Raw genomic sequence first — 11,750 nt, 5'->3', positions numbered from 1 at the left:
ATGTGTTTATGATTTAAGAGTTTAAAAAAAAAATTATTAATATTATTATTATTTTTTCTTTTTATAAATGACTTTTATAAAATGATTTATTGTTAAGATATTGATTTATTAACATCACGTTAGGAAATAAAACAAAAAAAAAACAGAAATAAATAAAATAGAAGACGAATAATTTAGATAAATATAAGAAATATTTTTACTTTGTACATGTGTGTTTTTTATTAATTCAAAATTGGCTTTAAATAGTTTTTCCCTTAACTTATTGAATTTCTCAAAATTTAAAATAAATTGATTTAAATTGTCGTTTAAATGCTCTACATTTCCCTTGCTAGAAAAAACACCCATTTTTCCAATTAAGTGTTAAAGTCTCTTCTTGGTGTCTATCCCAAATGTACAGTTATAAGCAAATTTCATCAGGGTGGCACATCAATTTTTGTTTCCATAAAGAAAAACACCCTTTTAACAATGACATTCTCATAGACATAGATCCTTTAGATTCGTTCTTCCAATCTCAAATGTGACAATTAGGTTATTGTGTCCATTAAGAAGAAGATAATAGCAATTATTTATACTACTGAAATGAATTAGTAAAAAATTGGGTACCATTATTACTAGGTACTTAATTTTTTCATTAAACCCACCTCCTTCCTCTCTCCAGCAAAAAAAAACTTCGACCGTTTGATTCTTATTCCAAAATTAAACTATTTACCAAGTTTCATGAGGGAAACTTTTTTTTTCATTTTTTATTTTTTGTTTTTTTCCCTTTTACCTGTAGTTTGTACTATGTGTTTGGTTATGGAGAAAGGAGAATGGGCAAGTTTGTATGGAACGTGGACGTTACGCGGCCAGGAATGAATTTGTTATTTTTTGATGTAAATATATCTTACATATATTGTGCAGAAGTTTTATCCTTGTGCCGTTCTTCAAAAACGGATAAAATGCATTTTTGCATTTAACACTTTACAAAGATTGTCTCCATGTTATAACTTTGTGTATTTTAAGTGCAAAATATGATGCTCATTGCTCTGTAATTTTCCCTGAGTCTGAAGACCTTAATCATGAATATCCAACCTCTAGAACCCAAACTATAAGCATTTTAAAACAACAATTTCAGCATATTTTGAGATTTTCTTTGTTCAATTTTTTGATAGTTTGAAGACTCGAACAAAATCTTGAAGAGGTTGTCTTGTCTAAAAATCCTATAATATGAGTTCTATTAGTCGGATTTTCAAGATCAATGTCTTCAGACTCAGGGAAAATGACAGAGCATCATATTTTATGTTCCAAATAAAAATATTATTTAATGTGTCCTTCATACATTGAACAATGCATTAACAATACTAATATTGCAATATCTTGCATTCTTAACTCAATACCGCAAAACGTCCATAGTAAAAGTTTTTCCTAAGTTGTAGTTCTTTCATTTGATACCAATTTTATTAATGGCCGCTTCACGTCCAAAATGCCCATTCTCCTTTTTTAATTTATGTTTTTTTTTTTTAATAACAATTCAAAGCGTCCTCTAATTGGTTTTGTATGGATGCTTAAAGCCCGTTTATCTATTTCATTGCTAATTTAAACCTTTTATTTACACACTCTTAGGAAGAGCATTGGAGTAACATTGAAAATAATAACGGTTTTCTTTAACAGAACTTACGTTGAAAGAATATTTACCAAAAAAATCAAACTGGTCCTTAAGTGGTACCGCCTATATGTAAAAAAAAATCGCATGAGGGACCAATCAAACAATTTGAGTCAATAAAGGCCAACTCATCTGATTATATCAATAACAGAACAATTTGCATTAATGTAGCTTTAAGACATGGCAATAAATAAAAAGTTTCACATACGCCACAGTGATCCCTACTCATAAACCCCAAAAAAATAATTTTAATTATGTAGATTGTAGATACGTTCGCCATTTTTCTACATATCGTCTACAAAAACAAAATTGTTGAAACTAGCTATAGGCCAGGGAATTTAGACATAAAAGGCCTGACCCGGACAAAATTATATAAAGCACTTTTATTAGTTGTAATTGAATCATTTATTTTCAAAACATGATAAGTCCACTTTTTTTCAAAATTCGTTTTTTTGACTAAATTGTTACTCTAGGGATATCTACTCCATCTATATATCCGATTTTACAGCTAAGCGAAATATTTTTTTAGTATCAAAAACAGGATAAGTCCCGGACTTATCATCTTTTGAAAATACAACAGCTTTTTTATGTGTAAATGCTATATTAAGCTACTTGCTGAAAATCTTAAATTTAAAGCGTCTTTAAAGTTAAAGAAGCACTCCGGACATTATATTTTAATCTCAAATATAACTTTGTGATAGACTGGGGATGAAAGCAAAATTGTGTACCCATTTTAAAACTAATTTCACATCCATTTATTTTCAAAGTATGATAAGTCCAAAAGCGTTTTTATTTTTTATCTTTTGAACTATAGCTCCAAAAATTAAAAACGAAACGGTATTTTGTACCTAGGCAAAAGTTCTACAGAATATATTTTTTATAAATTTTGCTACACACATCAAAAGAAAATAGAACGTTTTTTTCTTCTCCTGCTAAATTTAAAATCATGGACTTATCATGTTTTGTAAATAAATGATTCAATTGTTGGCACCAATACCCTTGATCACATACCCATCCCAAAGTTCCAACGAATTCCATTTGGGTTTTGGCCACCATCGTTGAAAAAAATGCATCAATAATGCAGTTTTTTGGTTGAATCTTTGTTTAGAAGTCTTTTAGAAGCCAAAACAAGTTTAGTTTGTTTGCTGAATCTAACAAAATCAAAACAAGTTGAGTAAAGTCGAGTATTGTGGTATACATGTTTCTTTTTAGAATGTACATATTTCGGAAAATATTGAATCAAACTAATCGAAAATTTGTGAAGATGCGCAATGGTATATTATTTTCGTGTTTTGAATGTTTTGCCGTCGTTTTTCGTTTCAGAAAAAAAGTTTTACATTAAAATGTGCAATGACCTCAAGAATGCCACATTTAGAAAGTGGAGGGTAATGTGGTACACATACGTCTTTTCCAATACAATATTGTATATTTTATGAGTGTCTTCATTTTTGAAATAACCAAAAAGATGTTTTTATTTTTTTTTACTAAGAATGAAAGAAAAAACAACAGAATATTAAAAATAACTTATATTTTGTTAAATTTAAGATAAAATATTAATTTCATTGTTGCCATAATCTAAAGGAGTTTACTATACCACATTAGAGTATTGTAAGTATACCACATTAGCGGAAACAGTGATAGTGTACAAAACATTAAAAAAAAATATTAAAAGTTAGATTTGAACCAAACTCATATCGAAATCACGTAAATCAATAGCAAACTGTTCTACTTAAAAAATACATTTTTGTAAATATTGCTTTTTAAACGCTTGGGAATGCATTTTGTATGGCTCCCAAAAAAAGTCCACGTAACCGTTTATATAGATTTATAAATTTTTTGAAAAGAATGGAATATTTTCGTGGTTTTGGAAACGCATTTTTCTTTTAACAAAAGTTGTCACCTATTGCTTCAAAAGACATTCTTCTATTATCTTTAGTTTCTTAGAAAACACTGTGTACCACATACCATTCTATACCACATTACCAGAACTTACTCTACCCTTATCCCTTAATATTGATTTTCGAAAAAAAAATTTATTTAAAGATAGATTTATTTAAAAACTTAAATCAGAATTTTGTTAACAAAATCGTTGGAGTAATAAACTTTCCAAAATTAATATATAACAAGTACCGTTATTTTTGGTTCAAAAATATTAGGTTGTAGCTCCTTGTACAGACTTCTGGGATTCACTTTTTTATACCACGGCTGATTGTTATCTCAATTTTTCTTTTTGACGAATGCCTAACTTGTTATATACATAGTACCTATGTTTATCGTAAGTAAAAAATGTGTACGATTTCATATTTATATACTATCGCATCATGGTATAAAAAGACAAGGTATGATCATTAGAGCCGCCATCGTACAAAATGGGTAAATAAGGTTTTGACGTTTGGCATTTGGCAAAGTCAAAAGCAACAACAATTTCCAAGACAAATTTGTTTACAACAACAATTTCAATGGGCTGGGCTGTCAAAACCTTAAGTAGCCATAAGTTTTGACAGTTCTCGATACTGTGTTTTTTCTAATGATCATACCTTCTCTTTTTATACCATGCTATCGCATTATATGAAATTCTTATGCTCTATATAATTTGCGGCGATGACGTCACAGCAGACCTTACAAAAACCTATGGAGCATACTTTGTTTATCGGGGGATCTAAAGATCTTTAGAAACTTCTTTGAAACTATATGAATAAATCATAAATAAAACAGTTCAAACAATAGAATTTATATTAAAAGTAGATCTTTAATTTAATTGCACAAATATAAAAAAAATGCTTTGCAATAATCGGTAATATAATATATTCTATAAATAAAATTTTAATGATGGAATAATCTGAGATTCGTATGTGCCATAATAATTCCATGCTCATTACATGCCTCAATAACACCAGCATCATTTGTCGAACCAGCCGGACTACCAATATATGAAACTCCACTCTGTTAAGAGTAAAAACAAAAAACTTAAGTTTATAGAAAAAAATTTATATAATTTACAATTCTTACCAATCTAGCACGATCAATATTATCTCTAAAAGGGAAGAAAGCATCCGAACCTAACGCTACCCCACTCAATTCTTTCAACCATTCGGTTTTCTCTTCTTGTGTCAGTTGTTGAGGAACAACTTCAAACCTAAGAAAAAAATATTTTTAATAACCAAAAAGAAAGAATTTGATTTCGTGTTCGCCTACATTGATTGAAACTGAGCCAATGGCATATCCTTGCCAACAGTTCCATTTACATAATTATCAATTGCATTCGATATTTCGGCACGTTTAACACCTGCCTTGAATTTCATTGCTGCAACACGAGGATGTTGTCGCAGCCACCAGTTGTCAGCCTTTTCACCTGCCAATCGTGTGCAGTGTATTCTTGATTGTTGACCTGCACCAATTCCAATAACCTGACCATCTCGGGCATAACACACTGAATTACTCTGTGTGAATTTCAATGCAATTGTTGCCACAATAAGATCACGAATGGCAGCCTCTGGTAGGCTCGAAATCTTGGTGACAACATTTTTGAATAGGCTTCCATCGATAACAGCATCATTACGCTTTTGTTCAAGAGTTAAACCAAAAATGGTCTTACGTTCGATTGAACTTGGTTCGTAGTTAGGATCCATCTAAACAAAATGTTCGTTAGCTAAAATTGAATTATCAAATGTAACCTGTTTTACTTGTAAAATGCAATAGCTTCCATTCTTCTTCTTCTTAAGAATTTCAAGAGCTTCTTGGGAATACCCTGGAGCAATAATACCATCGGAAACCTCACGAGAGATTATCCTAGCAGTAACAGCATCACACTCATCAGACAATGCAACAAAATCACCAAAGGAAGACATTCTATCGGCTCCTCTAGCTCTGGCATAAGCTGTAGCTAAAGGTGTCAAAATGTCATATAAATCATCAACCATACAAAGTTTGGCTTGATCCTTGCTAAGTGGATTACCCACTGCAGCTCCAGCTGGCGAAACATGCTTAAAACTTGTTGCAGCCGGTAAGTTTAGAGCTTTTTTCAGTTCCCGAACCAATTGCCATCCATTGAGGGCGTCACAAAGATTAATAAATCCTGGCGAGCTATTTATTACTTTTAATGGTAAATTTTCTAGCTGGGTAAAAAGCTGTGCTGGTTTTTGATGGGGGTTCATGCCATAGCGGAGATTCAATTGGGAACCACCAGCGGAATACTGTTTGCGGAAGTAGTCAGAAATTGCATCGTCATATGTGGCAGTGTGTGTGAAAGCTTTTAAAGCAAGAAGTTTTCTAAAAACAATGATATTCAATATAATTGTTTAAATAATAAAGTTAACAGAATAATATAATAGTGGAATGTCGTAAAGCATAAAATTTGTAAAATCTAGGAATGCAGTGAAAGTCAATGAATCTGTATACCTAAGGAGTGTTGGACTGCATTACTAAAAGCTCAAATAACAAAGTTTAAAAAAAAATTGACCGCTCTCGATTACAACAATTTTTAAAAACAATTTACTGAAAAATTAGTAGCTACCGCTGAATCATTCCATATGAAAAAGTCCAATCGGTATAGCTGTCCCATTTTAGATTTAGCTTAAACTTTGTGAGGATGCTTTCTAGGACTGTAAAAAGTAAATCTATGGTGATTCAATTTTAAGTTGTGTTGCTTAACCGCTACCCACATTCGAACTTTTGGAAAATGTAATTTTTATGTTATTATAATTTTGCTTTTGAAATATTTTCTATTTAAGACATCTTTTTGTTTTAAAAGGCATTTTAAAGCTAAAAAAAAATAATTTTTGAGTAAATATTAAAAATTCATGTATCATTTTTATCCCGGAATTATAAACAATTTTTGAAAATCTGGTTATTTTACTGAATTTTTGTGGGTTTTTGACTGACGTCAGAGCTTCGGCTATTATGTGTACGTGGCTGATACTTACCAAATACTAAATATACATATTATTTACAAATATAATACTTTAAATTATCCCGATGGATGTACTCCTTATGTCAAAGTTTTAAGCTCAACGTTTTGAGTTTTTCAAAAAAAAAAACTAATTTTTATGCTATGATTTCTAAGAGGAGTAACTAAAGCAAATTATTAGGGAACCCGACTGACCGACTGATGTAATTTTCCGATAGATGTAATTTTCTCAAACACAAAAAGAAATACTTTGAACACAACGGCAACACCTGCAATATTTAAAAACACATTTTTTAAAAGCCTTTCTATAAAATTTAAATCCACTTAATTTAATGGAGAGTTTTTGAAAAACACGGTCCTCAAACTCAGATTTTGAAAAAAAAATGTTATTAAAAAAATTTTAAATTAAAATTTTAAAAATTTTTGGACATAAATATTATTAGTTGAATTCCCAAGAGGAAAAGGTAATTTTTATTACAGTTTTGAAACAAAAATTAAAAATTTGATAAAAACTAATTTTTGTAACGAAATAATTGATTTTCTCTAAGACTTACTTTGACATATAAGACCTTCAAACTTTCGCTATTTATTTGAAAAAAATAAGTTATTTTTTTTATCAAAAAATTCTATTCTACTCGAAAATGAAATACTTCTTAATTTTAAACATAAACTGTAATACATATTGAATTAAAATAAAAATTAATATGAGTAAAATTTTTTTAAAAATTAATACAGGGAAATTAGTAAATTAAGGGGTAATAACACCTTGTAAACCATGAAATCGAGCGTCATATTCATTAGCGTATAAAACAAAGAAGAAATATTATTTTCTTTTGGTGTTTGTTTAGTTTAATTAAGTATATCAATAGGTAACAGAATAGGCTAATGTTAAATTTTTTAATGATGTGAAATTTTTTAAATGGCGGTGTAGTTCAGGATGATAGTAAAATTCTGTGCTCCCATCGGGCGACCAACTAACTCCTACAGTTTTTAACCGATCGGGCTGAAATTTTGTGCGGAGCTTAAAAATACTATTCTCTAGTGAAGTACGTAGGATTTTTTTGAAATATTAATTTTTAAAGAAATGGCATTAGTTTGAAAAAATTATTTCATTCCAAAAACAAAATTCGTTAAAAAAAAGACCATAAAATCGTTAAATTTTAATATTTCAAAAAAATCCTACGTACTTCACTAGAGAATAGTATTTTTAAGCTCCGCACAAAATTTCAGCCCGATCGGTTAAAAACTGTAGGAGTTAGTTGGTCGCCCGATGGGAGCACAGAATTTTACTATCATCCTGAACTACACCGCCATTTAAAAAATTTCACATCATTAAAAAATTTAACATTAGCCTATTCTGTTACCTATTGATATACTTAATTAAACTAAACAAACACCAAAAGAAAATAATATTTCTTCTTTGTTTTATACGCTGATGAAAATAACGCTTGATTTCGTGGTTTACAAGGCGTTATTACCCCTTAAATCGCATTTTTCGCGGGACAAAATTTGTTTCATGGAATGTGTTCGGGTGGTTGTCCTTATCATAAAAGTCAATTTGTTGGGATAATTGGAGGTTGGGAACAGCCGCCATCTTGGAAAAGAGATTGGTATCGTTTTTATTGAATAGCTCCATTGTTATTCATTTTAACAAAAACTGACAAAGGTAAGACTTATTAACAAAATTATCTAAAAAATCATATACAAAACAATTCCGTGAGTTGATTAAATAAAATTTTATAGTTGGTCAAAGTGCGTGTTTGTATCGCAAGGTTGGGGCAAAATGACATTTGTTCATATATCTGACGAACTTATGATTTGTTTGGATAATTCTGCAAAAATGAATTATAGTATTTGTATTTATCTATAAAATGAGACCACAATCGTTATTGTGACCATCATATTGTAGAAGTAATCTAACTCCGAAACTCTCCATGTACTAGTCAAAAGTGAGAAAAAAGCTAGTTTTTTGCTAGTAGGCCGAGCAAATTTTGGGAGTAGAGGTACAACCAAAATATAAGTACGCAGTTTTGCAGCCATACGCGTCTTAATATCGATTTCAAATGTCTGACAACTCTAATTTTGTGCTTTATACGGTTTTCGGGGGGTTAAATAACTTAAGTTTTCCACTTAATGTGAACTGGCTAAATTTATACTTTTTGAAATTATAAATATACAAGCTGGTGCTTTATTATTTTTCCAAAATCTAGACACCCCAATCTTGAGGATGTGACCAATAGAACTCAAGATATAAGCGGTTGATGCGATTATGTTTTAGAGGTTTTTTTGTTTAGATTTTGTTTGTTTATTTGAATTGGAAAGCGTGATATGGTTAGTTAAAAAAGCTTATATCGTGAGTTCTATTAACCCGATCGCAGAGATTGAGGTGTCCAGAAGAAAAATGATAGAGCATCAGCTTTTATATTTATAACTGGAAATAGTATAAATTTAGCCCATTCACATTAAGTGGAAAACTTAAGTTATTTAACCAGTTAAGTTATTTAACATGTTAAAATTTTGTCAATACATTTTTTTTTTTTTCAAAATTTTGAGTTTAAGGACTAGTTTTTTAAAAACGCTGCATTCAATCAACTAAATATTAATTTATGAAATTTAAGTAAAATTTTTTGTTCTCAAAAATCTTCAATACAATTTTTAAAAATCAATACGACAATAGCAACAATTTTTAACCTTTAGAGGTTAAAGTATTTCTAATTACTATGATTGAAAAAAAAAATCATCAAAATCGGAGTTGTTTCGCCGGGTTCCCTAATATTTCCATTTTTTGAGCAGTAGTTACTCCACTATCTCACAGTTTGATTAAAGATAGAAATATGAAATTTACAATGTATTTAGTTCTAATCTTAAACTGTTGTTTCTGAGAATAAAAGTTATGTTATTTGCATATCTTCTAAGTTTACCGCTTGTTTAAAAAACACTAAAAAGGGTAAATAAACTACTATTTAATGCTATGATTTACTATGTTAGACTTCAGAAAGAAACAAGAAATGTACTGTATACTTAGTTCTTATCCTCAACTATAAATCCAGAAAATTTCGTTATGTTATTCACATATCTTCTTTGTCTAACGCTTGTTAAAAAAAAGAAACAACTAAAACGCAAAAAAAAAAAAACACTAAAAAAGCAAAAAAAAAAAGCATAATTTAAAACTATTATTTCACTATGTTTGACATGAGATAGGAATATGAACTTCACAGTGTATTTAGTTCGTATTCTTAGAATTTTTATTTGGTTATTTAAATATATGCTAGGTCTACAGCATGTTAAAAAAAAACAACTAAAACACCAAAAGCTTTTTAAAACGCAGTAGTTAGGTACCTATGTATATATTTTTTTTTTATGAATTCATCGATATCAATCAATTTTATTCATAAAAACAACAAAATTTTTACAATCTGCAGTGGTAAACGTTTTTTAAAAGCTTTTTCGTGTAACTTGCAAAAAAAAAAGATTGGAGCAAAAACTTTTTTAGGTGATTTTAATTGACTTTAGTGTGCTGAATTCAAAACTGTTTACACATTTATTTTATCACGTCTAGTTTTTGAGCTACACTCATCACTATTTTCGATATATAAACTCGCAAAAGCAAATTTTCAACTAAGTTCTTTTTTATGTTTAGTCAAAAATATATAATTTTTCCATAATATGTTGCTTTTTTTAAGTCCAAATCGGAAGATGCAAACTGGAATTTGGCACCATTCATTACTTTCAATATCTTTGAGAAAAAAAAAAATAATTTTGAAAAAAAAATAAGTACCTTAAGGACTTAGGACATATTAAATATGTCATTTTGAGATTGCATTAGTAGTTTTTCAAACAATAACTTAACGTTGGTTTAATTCGACGTCAAATGTTCCCAAAAAACGCGTTTTCACCGGTTAATATTAAAGTATGTATTTCAAAAACGTGACGTGCCATTGAAATTTTGACTTCGGATTTGGAATCAACACACAAAAATCCTTTAGAAAAGTAGGGTTTGGTTCAAACTCTATTTTCGTTGCCGACCAGTGAATCTGTTTTAGAGAACGATTTCTTGACATAGCATAACCTCAAAAGTAGTCAAAAACTATTTTTTTAACATTTCCAACGGTAATATTTCAAAAACGGGAAATGATTGCATTTTTCTGACTTTGGTTTCAAGTTTAACACACCAAAAACTTTTTGAATTAATAATTTTGAAAACTAGTGTTATAGTTCTGCCTTTAGACCTGCGTTAACAACACCCAACCCATCATTATTGATTCAGCAGTCTTTTGAGACCCAATATCAAGTTTATAACAGTTCTCCTTTCTACAATATAACTTTAAACTAATATAAATAAAGATTAAAATAAAAATCCGCAAAATAATAATTATGCATAAAAGTTATTAAAAATGAAGAGCGGCCAAAATTTTTTTCAACATTTTTCTATATACTATTAAAACACAATTTCCAAAGCTTATATAAAGATTCATTGACTTTCCCTTGTCTCCGAGGTATAGATCTTAAGGCACTCCAATTATAATATAAAATAACCTACCTTGTTTCCAATGTAGTGTCTCCAGTTTTGGAGATTTCTTGCAAAACCTTACTATAATCGCTAGCTTCACAAATAACAGTCACACGTTCATGGTTTTTAGCAGCGGCACGTAGTAATGTAACACCACCAATGTCAATGTTTTCCACAGCATCAGCTACAGTTACACCTGGTTTAGAGACCGTATCAACGAATGGATATAAATTACACACTACCAAGTGCACTAGATCGAAATTTTGCTTCTTAAGGTCAGCTAGATCGCTGTCTGTTAGCCTTGACAATATGCCACCATGGACGGCTGGATGTAATGTCTTGACACGACCGCCAAGCATTTCAGGGGCACCGGTTATATCGGATACATCGCCGACAATTAATCCAGCACTACGCAAAGCAGTGGCGGTACCTCCACTTGCAACAAGTTTGTAGCCTAGGGCGGCTAGATTTTTTCCAAACTCAACGAGTCCAGATTTATCGGATACACTTAATAAAGCTAAAATATAAAGTTTTTTTTAATTTAAAATCTTTTTTGAAGGAGTGGAAAAAACCCACCTAACTTTCCTGATGCCATTTTGAATTAAAACTGTGAAGCGAAAGAATATCTGTAATCAAATAAGTAAAAAAGTTTAATTAAAGTGAACTGAATTGTTCGAAGATTATTTTGAGAA

The 11,750-nt window shown here is 30.1% G+C and overlaps 1 protein-coding gene across 2 annotated transcripts; it reads right to left on the bottom strand.

The window, feature by feature from the left end:
- Positions 1-2,512: 2,512 nt before the first annotated feature.
- On the bottom strand, positions 2,513-11,750 carry LOC129915252 (bifunctional purine biosynthesis protein ATIC). 2 transcript variants are annotated; one of them, XM_055994736.1, is made up of 7 exons: positions 11,635-11,750; positions 11,089-11,575; positions 5,326-5,911; positions 4,838-5,271; positions 4,652-4,778; positions 4,460-4,585; positions 2,513-2,528 (listed from the first exon to the last, which is right to left on the bottom strand). In XM_055994736.1, exons 1-6 carry the CDS (start codon positions 11,651-11,653, stop codon positions 4,466-4,468), a joined length of 1,773 nt encoding a protein of 590 aa, XP_055850711.1. In that variant the 5' UTR covers positions 11,654-11,750; the 3' UTR covers positions 2,513-2,528; positions 4,460-4,465. The 2 variants fall into 2 exon arrangements, with proteins under 2 accessions (XP_055850711.1, XP_055850710.1); XM_055994735.1 differs by lacking the exon at positions 2,513-2,528 and having other exon boundaries at positions 4,372-4,585.

This window comes from Episyrphus balteatus, chromosome 3 (genome assembly GCF_945859705.1).
Source record: "Episyrphus balteatus chromosome 3, idEpiBalt1.1, whole genome shotgun sequence".
Lineage (NCBI taxonomy): Eukaryota > Metazoa > Arthropoda > Insecta > Diptera > Syrphidae > Episyrphus > Episyrphus balteatus.
The sequence above is the reverse complement of the archived record's forward strand: the minus strand, read 5'-3'. Positions and strand labels throughout refer to the sequence as shown.